The following is a 17,144-nucleotide window of genomic DNA, read 5'->3' on the forward strand; positions in this document are numbered from 1 at the left end:
AAAGAAAAGAAAGGTCTACGTAAACTTCTCATTTCTAGGATATCTAAGAGACATGTGTTTGTTTGATTGGATGTAATATTTTTCTTGAAAATTGGAAACTTCCTCAACATAAGATCTTCACACCACCGTGTTTTTGCTACAAACAAATTTCCCACAACTGAATCTTCGCGATATTTAAATATTCATAGATTGTTTTTCCTTTTTTCCAACTTGGCTGCCGTCCGTGAGTTATTTAAATATTCATAGATTGTTTTTGCTTAGGTGGCACAAAAGGGAAATAATATTGAAAAAGGATAATATCTTCAAATTTACTAGTCCTGATCATGAATTGGACAGGGTTTTCTTTTAATTAAAATTATAAGTTTATGAAACACTTGGTTCGGTTTATAGAAATTCTTTTCAACCGGTTTTGATTTTGTATTTTAACTTGTTATAAATTTATAGAGGTTTTACTGTATAGTTATTTTAACAAGTTTACCAAACTTTACTCTAGAAGTACTCAAGCTATTGATGTCAAGAGGAGTGTGTAAAGTTGATGTTGAGAAAATAACTTGCTTACATGGTAAGTTCTTGGTACCAAAAGTCACTTGTCACTAACTTGGCATAATGGCATTGATGGGAAGCTACTATCGAAGATCACTTGTCAGCAGTGGCGCAGCTTAGGCATAGCCCGAGGGGGCGCCCGACCCCCTCGATGCGTAGTGTTATGAATAGTACTTTCGTATAGAAATTTTTTAGGTATATACATTTCCGACGACCCCCCCCCCCCCCCCCCGGTTTCGGAAAATTTGGGGGGGGGGGGAGCTTCGCCAATGCTTGTCAGTAATGAAGATGTACCACTGAAGAACAAGCTATCGTCGAAGTTTCCTTAAGGGGAAGAAATGTTCTCGAGGGAAGGTGGGAACGGAGTAGCGGGAAGGAAATTGGGGCACCACCCCCTATATCGGGGTAAGTTACATCTAATGAAGAAATGTGCAACTTGTCAAAGTTACCACTAATGAAGATGAAAGGAACTTGATGTTGATAACAAGTCACCTACTAATGAAGGTCATGATGAAAACGTCTCACTAATGAACGAGCATTGCTACGTGGCAATCTCTCATTGCCTGATGAAGAGAATTTGCTTAAAGATGTTAGACGTCACTATCAAACTGACAATGCCGTTCCTCTAAACAAGATTATAAATATATAGTTATCTCGTCGAATTCCTTAGAGCACTTGGCCCCTAAACTTGTTTTGTCAAGTTGTTCGAGTAGACTTTGGTATGTGAACTTCCGGCATGTGCAAATTTCAAAGGAAATTTTCTTGATCACTATTGTTTTTGCTATAACCAGTTTAGCTAGTAAATCAGATTGTTATCTACACTGTAATCCGTACACAATTCTACATATATGAGAGTTATAATTGTTGATTACTTGATTACATCATGTGTTAATTAACCTTTGTTACTCTTCATTTATCATTCAAATTGTGATGTGTTGATGATGAAACAAATATATCCAAACCGATTAATCATTTAACTCCGTTGCAAAACAAGTAACAATTGATTTAGAGCTAATTGGTGATTGTCTGATCAACGACCCTAACATATTTAAAATAAAGTTTAAGCGTATTGAACTAGGTACGTCACGGTTTTGTAACCAACTAGAACATAGTACGTTTATCCAATACAAATATGAGATACAATATTTTGCAAGTTAATAGAGATGCATGTAATATTTTATTTTTTGTTTGAAAATATATATAAGAAGTTTTTAAATAAGTATATTCTAAAGTCTCTCTACACGCTTTGAACATAACATAAACAACCATTTCTTGATTTATTATAACTAATGAATATTATTTTATGGAAACGTCATTATCAGTTTTGAAAAATAAGCCAAAAGTGTCTTTGGAATGTATATAATGTCGTGTAATGTTATGTTGTTAAAGATAATCAATCAAAACTTCCTACTATTTCAACTATCATTTCTCATTGTTTATTCCTTTATTTGTTAAGCTGAGTAGATTTCTTTTCCAGCTGCTCCATCTGGGATCATCTAAATTTGAGCTGAATATAATCCAGTTTTTTTACAGCTAAGACACTAAATCTTTGGAGGCCGGCTATGTATTGTTTTGCATTTACATGCCGTGAAGAAAAAGATGAACCGAAAAATCCGACAAAATCGATATCTAATACTTCTTCATCTACAGGAAGATCATGGACAGGATTGAACTCTAAATCTGTGTCTAAAGTTAGCACCAAGCGAACCCGAAGGAGGGCTAATGTTCCAAGCTGTTTACAGAGGCCAAGTAACCTAAAAGAATTCACTTTCTCTGAACTCAAGTTGGCCACCAATGGATTTAGCCGGTCTTCGATAATTGGCGAGGGTGGGTTCGGGTGTGTCTACTTGGGCTCCATCAAGTCCCCTCAAGACCAGACTAAAAGGGTTCATGTGGCTGTCAAGCAGCTCGGTAGACGGGGTTTACAGGCAAGCTTCTTTTGCTACATTAGTTAACATGTTATAGGGCTAGTAAAAAAGCTCTTGGCTCGCTAGAAAAAAAAATAGCCCTCGAAATCGGCTCGTTTTTGAACGAGCAGAGCCCAAGCCAAGACAAGCTCGCTCGTTAAACTAAAGCTCAAATTTTAATACGTGTATATATATATTAAAAATATATCTTTTGTTTTGTATTTGTACATATCAATATGTGTAAAAAGATACATTGAAAATCAATGAAGAATAAATGAGCCGCCTTGATCAATGAGCCAAGAGTTGGCTCGAGCTTTGGATGAGCCGAGCTCTAGTTCAACTTTTTAGCTCATTAACATAGATGAGCCGGCTCAGCTCTTCTCGGTTTGTAAACAAGCCGAGCTCGGGCTCATCCTAACTTGGCCCAACTCGGCAAGTTTATAGCCCTTACATATTACAAGAAACATGGAGTTTGCTAATAACATATTGTGTAATTAATTTTGATTTGTGGTTAATAGGGGCACAAGGAGTGGGTAACGGAGGTGAACGTTCTCGGGGTGGTTGAGCACCCAAACCTTGTGAAGCTCGTTGGCTATTGCGCAGAAGATGATGAACGAGGGATCCAACGGCTTCTAGTTTATGAATATATGCCCAATGGAAGTGTTGAAGATCATTTATCGGCAAGGACCGAGGAACCTCTTTCATGGGCCATGAGACTTAAAGTGGCTCAAGATGCCGCTCGTGGCTTGACATACCTCCATGAAAAAATGGACTTTCAAGTAGGTTATTACACTTCAAACAACTTATCCAAATGCGCATCTTGGCTTATAGTTTTGTTTTCTTTAATGTTTCTTGGTAGATTATATTCAGAGATTTCAAATCTTCCAACATCCTTCTCGATGATCAATGGAACTCCAAACTTTCGGATTTTGGTTTAGCTAGGTTAGGTCCCCAAGAAGGACGAACCCATGTCACTACAGCGGTATGTTCTACGACAAGGATCTATACAGAACATTATATATTACAAACATACACAAAACAAAAAGAAACATTCATTTTCTGTCTTAAAAAACTAAAAATAAAAGAAAATGGAATAAATATTGTTTATAGTTTCTCATTCTTTATCAAGAAACTCAAATACAACATATGAAGAAACTAGTTTGATGGTTTTGTAATTATCAACCCACAATGTTGACATATTATGTGATCAGGTTGTGGGAACAATGGGATATGCAGCTCCAGAGTATATACAAACTGGTCGACTCAGATCCCAGAGTGACGTATGGAGCTACGGTGTTTTTCTGTATGAACTTATCACGGGTAGGCGTCCAGTGGATCGTAACCTACCCAAGAAGCAACAAAACCTTCTAGAATGGGTGAAACCCTATCTTAGCTCTGCAAAGTTTTCGCTAATAGTCGATTCTAGGTTAGAAGGTAAATACTCAATGGAAACAGCACAAAGACTATCCATTGTAGCCAACAAGTGTTTGTCCAAGAATCCAAAAGCAAGACCAAAGATGAGCGAGGTCTTGGAAATGGTTAACCGGCTCGTTGAAAATGCATCAGAAGGAACCAGTCCCAGACTGCCTCTAGGTAGTCCGGTTCATGTTGCCCCTTCTGTTGAATCCAGCGAGCCGGATAATGTTTCTGAGGAGTCAACGGAATAAGCATATGAGAACATGCCAAGTAAAGGAAAGAATATGTATAAGAGAAGGTTTACTAATATCAAATTAGTAGACATTGATTATTTGGGACAAAAGGGTGTTATTAGTCAATGTCATTTTTCCCCTTTGTGTTGTTTGTACAAAAGTGTAGTCTGCTAGATGGGAAGGACAAATTAGTAATTTAACTGATATATAAATGAGGGATGGTGGTAAGAAGTTTGTTAAATTATATGAAACGTTTTGTCATTTTTATGCTTATGATGGGTTGTGTTCATGGAAAATATATCTATATAAGATATAAGCAATATTGTTAAAACTGGAATGTATTAGGTGGGCCGGGAATCGTACCTTTAACCAGTTCGGTTGGCATGAGTTGAACCAACACTAGATCAGTCAGCCGGTTAATTTTGAAGAGTGACGGATGAATCAGATAAACTGGTTTAGCGGTTGGACCGGTTATGAGTAATTCACTAATTCCTTTCTTAGAATATACATATATGAAAGTGTTTTACAACTAATCTAGTTCATGTTGTATTGTGTAGAAAAATGTTCTCAAATCATGGGCTCCAATTGTGGGCGTTCTAAAATCTGCATATAATCATGGACTGAAACGAACTAACGATAAATAAAGATTTATAGTCCTTGATAACTGTTACTTTCATATTCTTTGATCAATAACTTCATTTCATACGAAAGGAGTGGTGCTCTACTGCTCTAACGCTATTCGAATAACTTTCTAGTGAGATTGCCGGTTGAAGTCTCGTTGGTGACAAAATGCCATGCGCGAGTTAGGGGTTTTACCATAGTGAGCCTTCGGGGTGGTGAGTTTCCCTGGAATTGATGACGATCCCGTCACCAACGCTCTATGTGATCTTGGTCATGAGTGGCCTTTTGCCTATGGATGTATCGGGGTGGCCGAGCTTTATTGTTCAAAAAATTTACTTCAATTCATGTTGGGGAATTTAGAATGCCACGGATGATCTGAGAGGCTTGTGATCACTTTCACATTGAATTCTTTCAGTGGTTCCTCCGAAACATCCAATCGGATAGTGGATACAACTCAAGAACTGAGAACAGAAACTAGTACGTGATTGATTGTGAAATCGTATAAACCATGGAATGAGACCAAAGAAAAATTTCGAAATTAGAAGATTAGGGCCTGGTAACTGTCATCTGGCAGCTCAACCCCCTCTTGGGGGCGTTGCCCCCTTGGAATCGTCATTTATTAGGGTCTCCATCCGAACACTTAAAACGGTAACAACTCAAACAAGTGTACACTCTCGCACCTCCTAACTTGTTTGATATGTATTCCAACTCACTTTGGTCAACAAGTCAATCCCAATTATGGATGATAAATAAATCAAATGAGAAATTTGTGGGTCAAATGGGTTTCAGTTAAAGTTTTGTCAGAACTCAAGGATCAAACAACTTTATTATGAATCTTTGAATCAAATACAAGAACAAACCACATCTGTCATCACAGATTTGTAACCAAACAAAAGAACAGAAAAGATCTCCAAATGGATGATTTGTACAAGAACAAATAAACCCTAGACTCACGAATGTACGTGTGAGGATAGGAAACCAAGAGCATCAATCAAAAGTGAAGAGCAAAGGAAATGAGGAGCTCGAATGATTGGGATATGGAACCATCTGCCCATTATATGGGCTACAAACCCTATGCACCAGCTAACACCCAGCTGTCATGAACGGCTACAAGCCCAAAGGAAGGAGCCCAGCAGCAAAGCAAGAGAAGAGCCCAAAGCGAAGCAGACCGATAAGCCCAAACCTCACAAAACAAAGAAACAAGGAAGGAAGAGACAAGAGAAAATATAAATAAAATATGTAATTAACAGGCACATTTATACTGGAAATATACATGAATTTTAACACCCCCCCCCCCCCAGTGTAAATGTGCAAACAAATTAGATAGGCCTAATGACTTACACATCTCAGTGTGGGCCGTTGGAAGCAAACCTTTGGTGAATATATCAGCTAGCTGATGTTCGATTTTAACCCCATGTGTTTTGATCAACCCTGATGCAATTTTCTCCCGTGGAAAGAATAAGTCAACTTCGAAATGTTTGGTTCTGTCGTGAAAAACTGGATTGGCAGCAATAGACAGGGCTGTAGTGTTATCACATTTCAACACAACTAGAATATTCACATCAACCTGTAGTTCCCTTAAAACATTTAGCAGCCACAACACTTCGCATGTGGCACTGCACATAGACCTGTATTCTGCCTCGGCAGAAGACCTTGAAACAATGCTTTGTTTTTTGCTTTTCCATGATATCAGGGATCCACCAAGAAATATACAAAAACCAGTGACAGACCTACGGCTGTCCACACATTTAGCCCAGTCTGAGTCTGCCAAGGCAGTTAACTGAAAGGTGTCGCTCTTTTTAAATAGAATCCCAGTGCCAGGAGCACCCTTAAGATATCGCAACACCTTGAAAGCAATTTGAGTATGAGCCTCAGTTGGCTTATACATGAACTGAGATAGGTAATGGACAGAATAAGCAATATCAGGTCTGGTGTGTGACAGGTAAATGAGTTTCCCAATCAGTTTTTGGTATTGAGTTACATCAACAGCCTGTGACTCTTTTATAGTTAGGTTTGTTAAGACATGATTTTGTTCGATGGGACAACTAGAAGGTTTGCTTCCACTCATCCCATATTCATTTAAAAGGTCCATACAGTACTTTCTTTGGGATAGACATACACCTTCATTTACTGATGTGGTTTAAGTAGTTCAACTAAATAAACTAAAATTACCCTAAAATAAGACTCAAGTAATAAAAATCTAGACTCTCTAACCTGACTAAACTACTCACTTGCAAGTGAACCGGTCGACTCTAGCACAACAAAGTAAGTCCGGATGTCAAACCCACAAGGACTCTATTGAATTACGGTAACGACTTTATTTAGACTAGACACTGACACGACTAAACAATTGTTGTGTTTAAAGGGGGGTTTTTACTAAAATCCTAAAATTGCGATTGAAATGAAATTATGACTAAGACACGAACGAAAGCTAGGGTTTGATTGAGATGAGATTAATGACTACCTATACTTGAATCCAGTTTAACTAAGGATGGACTTCTAACGATATTATTGTTGTATGGAGCCGGGATCGTAAAGTACTAAACCTTAAGGTATTTCAATGCTAAGACTTCCCGACCCTTCTCAGGAAGAAACCTAGGAAACCCTACAAGGCTGTTATGAATACCGACTGTTAGATTTCCTCTCAGTCCTCTAACGATTCTAAAAGTGCCCTAATACGATTATCTACCTCTCAGCGCGACAATCTAAGGCAATTCTAGGTTCTAACTTGGTTTACTAGACACAAATGCAATTAGGGAACTAAAACCGACTTCTCTCAAAATCTATCTTAGCTATATATTGCACTGAGACCTAATAACTAACTCGAGCCTCTCAGCCACAAGTTAAGCAAAATATTTAATTCTAATTGTATTTTAATTACTGTTTTTAAGGTTATTGGCCAATTTACCCAAAGATCACCCGAACCCGCAAAGAATCGAATAATCAACACAAATTTATTATGTGAAAGACATTCACCAAAATCTATGTGAAAAGTAAATAATCAACAACCAAAAGTAAATACGCAAATGCACCAAATCAGAAATTCTAGAACACTTTACTTTCAGAAATCAATCCATAATCAAACAATAAAAACCATTAAAAGATCCAAACTTTAATCAAACCATCATCTAGTCTAGGTAGTATCTAGGGTTTAGCCAAGAAACATGTTGTTCATAGTAACCAAATCAAGTTCAAAACAAGAATTCATTAGAAAAGATCGAAAACACGAAAATAAAGAAAACCGCGAGATAAAACCCGAACAATCTTCACTTCCACGCTCCAAGCTTCAACCGGATGATTCCCGTTAGCCAAAACTCTCCGAAAATCCCAAAATCTGCTTCAAAAATCGCTTAGGGTTTTCTTGGTCCGTTCCTCCTCTTTAATGATCATTAATTTTCATTATATAGCAAACCCTAGCCACAAAACAACCAATTTTCGCCAGCCTACTCGTGGTGTAGCGCTAGCAACTACCCCTCTATGCTGGTGCTACACCAGCACCTCACAATCTTCCTCCTTTGTTGGTGATGTAGCGCTAGCAACTACTCTTCTACTCGTGGTGCTACACCAAGACCTAAAGCTCAAACTTTCTTGTTGAGTTGCTAGCGTAGCGCGAGCAACTGACCTCTATTCGTAGCGCTACGCGAGCACTTGATTTCCACAGAATGTTTCTTTAAAAATCCATCTTCAACACCCCAAAACTCTTAAAATAATTCTAACTCTTTCTGACTTGTTCCAGGATGTAATGCTTCAATAATATAGCTCGTTTCCACTCAATTTTCAGCCAATGAATGTATCAAGACCTGGAAAACCGAACTTTGATCAATAGTACGTAATTCTAAATAAAACTAAACTATAAATAACGATAAAATGTACAAAATATACACGAATAAAGGATGTATTTTGCAATACATCAAATATCCCCACACTTGCTCTTTTTTCGTCCTCGAAAAAGAATTGTGCAACGGAATCAGAGACGAATAATCACTTAGGTCAAGAAGTATATATATCTTATTAAAAACCAAGACTTGCGTTAGTCGCGATTGCGAATATACATATCCCTTTAAACCCGAATCCAATCCTAAGCCCTTATCATGTAAATTTAATTTAAGTACGGTCAGTCTACCTAGGGTCTCACACCAGAATTTAGAGTCTACCTACTCCCACCTCAAGCTTATAGGACTAAGAGAACGATCACTGGACCAATTCCCAACCGTCTTATATCAAAACCAAGAGAGTTTACAATCAAATTTTTTTTTCATTTATTTCCGCTTTTCTTTCTTTTTTTTTTCAATTGTGAGACTAGACGATGCTTTCCCTAACCAAGAGGCAATCCGGCTGTAGAGTCGCTATCCCCAACCACAGATTACTTAAGTTTCGGTACTTTTTCCTTTTTGCACGGTCGATTTCACACACCCTAGCCGTAATCTTACTGTAGAGTCGCTATCCCCAGCTCAGACTACATAGGAATGCATTACTTTCATTTAGTTTCTAGCTCACTTTTTATTCAATTTTTTTTTTCATGATCACAAACTCTAACAGTTTTAACTTATAACGGTGCCCCTTATACTATTTTCGGCAGTTTTGATTTCCCATATCTCCCAGGCGAAAACCCACTAGCAGACCGACAATTAAGGTATACTAGCTCAAAGGGACTTAAAACTAAACCCGGGCCTATCCACATATCCCTAACTAGACGCAAGCTCAATTTATTATAATCTTATATTATTATTATTTTAACCCAAGCAAAAATTCATCTTTTCTATCATTTTCCGTTTTATTTTGCAAACTTCTTTATTCGAAAGACATTTTCGGATTTTTCATTTTTTTTGGATTTTCAAATTTTTAATTTTTTTTTTTTTGTATTTTTCAATATAGGACTCGATTATTTACATGCATCCCATCCCCACACTTAAAGATTGCATTGTCCCTAATGCAAGAATGGAAATACGACTCACTACCTAACAACTACTAGACTACTAACGAACTACTAAATAACTAGACAACGAAATAAATAAAAATACAACAACAACAACAAAAAGGGAAACGACTTAGCTAATATGTGAGACTGTCAAAGTGCCAGTCATTTCCACATAAGCCCTCCAATTAAAAATGCGCTCAGCAAACAACTCGACCTCGGACACGCGAACGAAAGCGGCTAAAACAATCAACCTATCTGAATCAAACAACTACCAAAACATATCATCATATATATATCAAAAGTATCAGTAGTTTAGCAGTTTCATCACATCAACCAACCCATCCATCCCTAACCAACCTGTTCAGAGTATACGAATATCAATACAGACCAAAAGTGAGGATCAAAACAACATAAAAGAAAATTAATAAGCAAAAAGATATAGTAGTCAGCTGCTGCTCTGCATCCTCGTGTAATCCCCACACTACTCCTCACTGTCCACTATTGGAGTCATGACTACTCGCCTCAAATACCTGAAACGGAGGATTCGGATCAGCCTGTGCACCAACACCGGCCTGGCCCTCCTGCCCTGGCCGAAAGAAATCCGGAATCCTCATGCTCTGAACGGTCATCATATAATGAAGAACATCCTCCTGCCTCGACTGACTCCTCTGAAGTACCTCAATCAACTGCTCCAGCCTGTCAAATCTCTGCTCCACATAGCCAGAGAATGACAAAGTAAGAGGCTCAGGTAGAGGGTGTCTCCTCTGGGACTCAGGTACTGACCGCTCGTGTACCTGTGGTGGCTGCTGCTTATGTGAAGGCTCAGTCTGAATACTGGCATCCTTAGCTGGTCGTACATGTGGTGTCTGAACATGTGGACCCTCTTTGATCGGCTCCCAGCCATAGGGTTTCTGCCACGACACTATACCTGCCTTCTGGAGTTCTTGCAACCCAAACATCGCTGTCGTGGGCCCCTCATGTAGAAATTCGGGGAGATACGTGTCAAATACCCCCAAATTCGTTGCAATCCTAGTAATGTAGGAGCCCATATCCAAACCAGCTCGAATACCTCCTCTTCGACCTCTACTGAACGAATCTGCTAAGACAGTAGCCAGATTAAATTCCTTTCCTTGCACTCTACACATCAGAATAAAAAGATCGATCCAATTCGCCTTGTTCTCCCCCGACTTCCTACCCACAAGTGTAGTAGACAAGATCTTCAGCACATACCTATACACCGGATTACGAACCGATGTAATCAGATTTGTCAACCCAAACGTACGATTTGAAATCGTCTTCCAAAACTCTTCCAACTCCTTTCCACCAACACTACAATCCCTTCGTTTTTTATATGCATCCCTCAAGTAACTAGCAAACTCCGGTCTCTTCACCTCCTCTTCGGTATACAAACCTGAAACGACAGCAAACCTCGGCACATTCATTTCATACATTCGCCTTCCAAAACTAAATGAGACAGCTGTGCCCTGATCGAACCTACCCTCCTTATGCACCCACGTGCTATGGAACTCTAGCACTAGCTCCTCATACTGAGGCTCTATACAATTCAACGCTTCAATCAATCTTTCACCCAAAAGTTCCCTCACTTCCTGCTCTGCACCTATTTCATTTAACCACTTCCAGTTAATAACCTGGTTTTGAAGTAGCTCAGTATCCTTCAGTTTTTCAAACTTACCATATTCGAGTGTATCTTCCTCAAACTTCAGAATCGGGTGATTATCTCTGTGCATTTTCTGATTCGGAATGAAGTTATAACTTGTTCGATATTTGATTTTCCTTAATTTCGGATCATCAGGCGCTATTTGAATTATCAGCGTTTGATGTGCTTAAAATGGGTTAATTAAAAACAACTAAAATTACCCTAATTCTAGACTCTCTAAGTTTTAAATTTATAAAACTAAGACTCTCTAAACCCTAAACCACACAACCGGCAAGTGTACCGATCTGTGTAGTATAGCCTAAGGAAGTCCGAGTATCGAACCCAAGAGACTCTACTGATTACGCTAATGACTCTATCTAGACCTAGACTGACACGGACTTAACTAATTGTTTATTGATGGGGGGTTTTCTAAATATCCTAAAATTATAATTAAAGACTAACTAGACTAACTAAACGAGCTAGACGAACGAGACACGAACTCACACGAAGGTTGAACTCAAGGATGGTGAAGGAACTACCTAGACAGGAATCCTGATTGCTTTTAGTTATGATTATAACTGGAAGTTGTCTGCTATGGAACCGAGATCTTGAAATTCTCACCCCTCGGGAAATCTAAGGACCCCTAATCCTTCTCAAGAGCACGCTAAGATCCCCTAAAGGTTGTTAAACTACCGGTTATTAGACTCCTTTACAAGACATCTAATGGGTTTATAAAAGTATCCTACAAGTCTCACTCCCTTACGAGACCTAAACCTAGGATAGGCTTTTTTCTCAGCTAGACTTGCTAGATAACAGCCAAAAGGTTAACTTCCTTATAAGGACCCACCTTGCGGTTTAATCACTTAGACCTAGCAATAATCTCGCACCTTACAGCTATTGATGATTAGTAGAGCACTTGATTTTATAAAAATACCAATTATTACTTCTAAGGCTACTTGTGCAATTTTCACCCTAAAGGATTAAAGATTTATTATGTGATATAGACACTCACCAAAACCTAAAACCCTTGCCCGACTCTATTATGTGATAAAGACCGTCACCAAGAATCGAACGAGGCAATAATCAATATTCAAACAACATCAAGCACGCAAACACATCTAACCGATAGAACAAGCCGTTTACAATTTATAAATAATCCATAGCTTTCATAAATCCAAAATATAATCAAAAACCTAAGCAATCATTCAACCATGTGTAGGTAGTAACAAGAAATCTAGCCAATAATCATAACGAACAAAGTCTCAAAAATAATCAAGCAATGTTCAAATAATGAATTCATTGAATTAAAACAAAAAGACTAGAAAATAAAAGAAACCGAATGGCAAAACCCAGTTAATCCTTGCTCTCCAAGCTTCTTGCTTCAACCCAACGATTCTGTGGCCTTGATCTTTGCTAAACACCTTCTCCAAAATTCGTAGATGTTGCTGGTTGCGTCCAATAATAATGTGCGGCTCCCCTCACAGTTGTCAACTGGTGTGTATATGCAATAATAATTCCCCTCTCAACCGTGTATATAAATTCGTGCCCCTCAATTAATCCCCAACTCTTGCGTGTGTCTCTCCAAAAAAACAAAGAGGTCTGCCGCCCCTCTCTAACTTCGTTCACATATTGGGCTGGCCCAATTAATGTCTGCCTTCTTCTCAGCCGGCTGCCGCCCCAAATATTGGCTGCCATCTTCCTTTGTGATGTTGTTGTCCAAAATAAAATATATGAATGCCTTTTTTTTAGAATTCACGGCCACCAAAATTGGGCCCCCATGTATGGTCGAACATAATGAATGATGTATGATCGATATTGGATTCCTCATGATCTTTTCCTTTAATTCCAAATAATTGCTGTCCACCCTTTTCTAAATAATACTAGCGGCCCAAAAAAAATAATATAGGTATGGCAGCAACTTTCGTTTCGTGTTGTTTAGTTGAGCCCACTAACACTTAAACACTTTGGACTAAACATGAATTAGCCCATATCGTTCAATTGTTTCTCTTTTTGTACGTGACCACCAAAGTTCATTTCATAGAATATTTCTTTCATTTTGATTAATATTATATATCTTCAAGTGTGTTTCCACACTTTGACCTTCTTGTAATTGTGAGAAATTAGCGGTAATTTTACTTTGGTCACTGGCACCTCGCTTTACCCAACTGGCTGGTTATTTGGTTATTACTCATTTTCGCTCTATTTGCACCTGAACCAGCCAAAACACATATTAATATAATATAATACTAAAACTAAATAAAAGCAAACAAAAACTGTACAAAAATTATACAATCTACACGGGATAAATATGTACATTTTACCCTACATCAGCGTTTCTTGAGGAACCGGATCCTGCTGCGGTGCTGACTGCCCCCTCCGGTTTTCCTACCCTTTCCTCGACGAGAGCTACTAGCCATGCCTGCAAAACACATAAATTCGAGACAAAACAAGCAGACAATCAGTAAATAACAACTATTTTTGGTATTTTTAAATTTTATATTTTTTTTGATTTTTTTTTTTGTGAAAACCATTAAAATCAGAAAAAGAATAGCCGTATAGCATTTCATTCGCGGCTAATTCTAACACAAGCGGGCTACTTTTTACAATTGCTAAGTGGTGTTTAAACTCGCCCGAATGGAGATTGAGTACGGGTGAGCTTAAACCACTTGTACGTGCAAGTAAACCCAAACAATACTAAAAACTACAAACTATGCTAAAAACGACCCCAAGATGACGTGAAACATTAAACTAGACTCAATGTACACTACCCCCCATCGGCACTTTTAATTGTCCCAATTAAGAGCCAAAGTGCCGAAACATTGTCATTGAAGTCCAATTCGCGTGTGAAAATAATTACTTTTTAGTTGTATTGAAAATAAATTTTAGCGTCGAAAGATTCCGCCTAGTGAAAGGAGGTTTCTTTCGAATGCCAAAATTTAGTTGTTCCAACGCGCAAAATCGGAGCTTTTCTTGACAATGAATCAATCCCGACCAAAACACAAGAAAAATGCATTCGCTAGCCCAAACCAATATTACCCGAAGCCATGTATTAGATGCAAGTAACACCATGTACTTCACAAGAGATTATAGCATATTCGGGTTATAAATCCAAAACTCAAAACCAACTGCAACCAATGGAACAAATGCCCAAACCAAACCCATCCGCAACCTTAACATATTCAAACAAATGCATCTAATCACGGACTCTACAAACCTAACTCAACTCTCGACTCAACTGGGACGAGTACTATTAAAGTAACCCGACTTCCTAACTGACTCGACAACACACCATGACCAAGCTGACTCGACTACAAAAACTCATCTACTACTAATAACTGAGACAATATGGCTCTATTAACTGACACACACAAAGCCCCGACCCGACCACTCAAACCACTGCACCGGACAAAACACGAACCAACACCAGTGACCCACAGACGACTCACAAAGACGTGACACACTTGACTAACATCATTACTCACAGACTCAACACAACTAAACTCACCTGATAACCGTCACCACTAATTCGATAACTGAAACAGACTCGATACAAGGCTCGACATTAACAAACATAAACTTACTGTTGACCTGCTGAACATCAAACCGACAAACGTAACACAGCAAGATCCTAAGCCGATCCGACTTTCCACTGACTCAACTACGAACACCCAACCAAGTGACTGACTCGACAAACCTGACACAGCAACCCAACAAAGTCGAGTGAAACTAACTTAATAAAAGACACCTACTGACTTGACATTATAAAATATCAAACGCAAACAAAATTTCACTCACTGAAACTGACTGAATCAATACACTATGACTCGAAACAGCAGGAATTAGAAAATAATTCGATTAATCGTACCTGAATCGATGAATTACACAAGAAAAATATGAACTTTTTGAATTTCGTTTGGTCCCGAGTCGCGATGATGTAGCGGCCGGATGATGTGGGTTTTGTGCGGGTGGAGATTCCGGTCACGTGGTGGTCGGAGGAGATGATGGAAAATGGTGGTCGGACGGGGGAGGTATGGTGGGTGGAAGGTTTCGGTGGTGGGGGGTAACGAAACAAAGCGGAGAGGGGTGTACGGCGACGAGGAAGGGGTGGGTGACGGCGGATGAAAGAGGAGGGTGTTGGTCGACGGTGAAAATTGATAGTGGGGGTGGTGATCGGCGGTGAAAGAGGAGGGTGGAGAAGGGGTGTACGGCGATGAGAGAGGGGGAATAAGGGTTTTGTGTGGATGGGGATAAGGAGGGAGACGGCTATTTGAGAGGGTTATTTGATTAAGTTTAAATGATTAAATGGTTTAGGGTTCAAAAGGTTTTTGGGAAGGTTCAAAAGGCATTTGAGAGGGTTCAAAAGGTTCAAAGGGTGTGTAGATGAACTGTATGGTGATGTAGCGCGAGCATGGGTGTGGCTGTTGCTCGTGCTACGCGACGAATGTTTTTTAACAGAATGTTGTGAAAATTTCCAACTTTTTGCCTTAGTTCAACTAAATAAACTAAAATTACCCTAAAATAAGACTCAAGTAATAAAAATCTAGACTCTCTAACCTGACTAAACTACTCACCGGCAAGTGAACCGGTCGACTCTAGCACAGAAAAGTAATTCCGGATGTCGAACCCACAAGGACTCTATTGAATTACGGTAATGACTTTATTTAGACTAGACACTGACACGACTAAACAATTGTTTTGTTTAAGGGGGGGTTTTTACTAAAATCCTAAAATTGCGATTAAAATGAAATTATGACTAAAACACGAACGAAAGCTAGGGTTTGATTCAGATGAGATTAATGACTACCTAGACTTGAATCCAGTTTAACTAAGGATGGACTTCTAACGATATTATTGTTGTATGGAGTCGGGATCGTAAAGTACTAAACCTTAAGGTATTTCAATGCTAAGACTTCTCGACCCTTCTTAGGAAGAAACCTAGGAAACCCTACAAGGCTGTTATGACTACCGACTGTTAGATTTTCTCTCAGTTCTCTAACGATTCTAAAAGTGCCCTAATACGGTTATCTACCTCTCAGCGCGACAATCTAAGGCAATTCTAGGTTCTAACTTGGTTTACTAGACACAAATGCAATTAGGGAACTAAAACCGACTTCTCTCAAAATCTATCTTAGCTATATATTGCACTGAGACCTAATAACTAACTCGAGCCTCTCAACGACAAGTTAAGCAGAATATTTAATTCTAATTGTATTTTAATTACTGTTTTTAAGGCTATTGGCCAATTTACTCAAAGTTCACCCGAACCCGCAAAGAATCGAATAATCAACACAAATTTATTATGTGAAAGACATTCACCAAAATCTATGTGAACAGTAAATAATCAACAAGCAAAAGTAAATACGCACATGCATCAAATCAGAAATTCTAGAACACTTTACTTTCAGAAATCAATCCATAATCAAACAATAAAAACCATTAAAAGATCCAAACTTTAATCAAACCATCATCTAGTCTAGGTAGTATTTAGGGTTTAGCCAAGAAACATGTTGTTCATAGTAAACAAATCAAGTTCAAAACCAGAATTCATTGGAAAATATCGAAAACACGAAATTAAAGAAAACCGGGAGATAAAACCCGAATAATCTTCACTTCCACGCTCCAAGCTTCAACTGATGATTCCCGTTAGCCAAAACTCTCCAAAAATCTCAAAATCTGCTTCAAAAATCGCCTAGGGTTTTCTTGGTTCGTTCCTCCTCTTTAATGATCATTAATTTTCATTATATAGGAAACCCTAGCCACAAAACAACCAATTTTTGCTAGCCTACTCGTGGTGTAGCGCTAGCAACTACCCCTTTGTGCTGGTGCTACCCCAGCACCTCACAATCTTC

At 38.6% G+C, this 17,144-nt stretch overlaps 1 protein-coding gene and 1 long non-coding RNA gene across 3 annotated transcripts; one reads left to right on the top strand and one right to left on the bottom strand.

Annotated features, from left to right (window-relative positions):
• The first annotated feature begins 1,929 nt into the window (after window positions 1-1,929).
• On the top strand, window positions 1,930-4,372 carry LOC110924711 (serine/threonine-protein kinase PCRK1). Its single transcript, XM_022168708.2, has 4 exons — window positions 1,930-2,471; window positions 2,969-3,229; window positions 3,310-3,432; window positions 3,662-4,372. Exons 1-4 carry the CDS (start codon window positions 2,106-2,108, stop codon window positions 4,115-4,117), a joined length of 1,206 nt encoding a protein of 401 aa, XP_022024400.1. The 5' UTR covers window positions 1,930-2,105; the 3' UTR covers window positions 4,118-4,372.
• An 8,143-nt stretch (window positions 4,373-12,515) lies between these two features.
• LOC110924715 lies at window positions 12,516-15,549 on the bottom strand. 2 transcript variants are annotated; one of them, XR_002584381.2, is made up of 3 exons: window positions 15,161-15,549; window positions 13,622-13,714; window positions 12,516-13,504 (listed from the first exon to the last, which is right to left on the bottom strand). It is a non-coding gene; the product is annotated as an uncharacterized LOC110924715 (long non-coding RNA). The 2 variants fall into 2 exon arrangements; XR_002584380.2 differs by having other exon boundaries at window positions 13,610-13,714.
• Between the last annotated feature and the right edge of the window lie 1,595 nt (window positions 15,550-17,144).

The sequence above is a fragment of the Helianthus annuus genome, chromosome 2 (genome assembly GCF_002127325.2).
Source record: "Helianthus annuus cultivar XRQ/B chromosome 2, HanXRQr2.0-SUNRISE, whole genome shotgun sequence".
NCBI lineage: Eukaryota > Viridiplantae > Streptophyta > Magnoliopsida > Asterales > Asteraceae > Helianthus > Helianthus annuus.

Coding starts and splice junctions, on each gene's coding strand:
- LOC110924711 (XM_022168708.2), top strand. CDS start 2,106: ATGTATTGTTTTGCATTTACATGCCGTGAAGAAAAAGATGAACCGAAA. Junction 3,230..3,309: donor ATGAAAAAATGGACTTTCAA/GTAGGTTATTAC, acceptor GTTTCTTGGTAG/ATTATATTCAGAGATTTCAA. Junction 3,433..3,661: donor GAACCCATGTCACTACAGCG/GTATGTTCTACG, acceptor TTATGTGATCAG/GTTGTGGGAACAATGGGATA.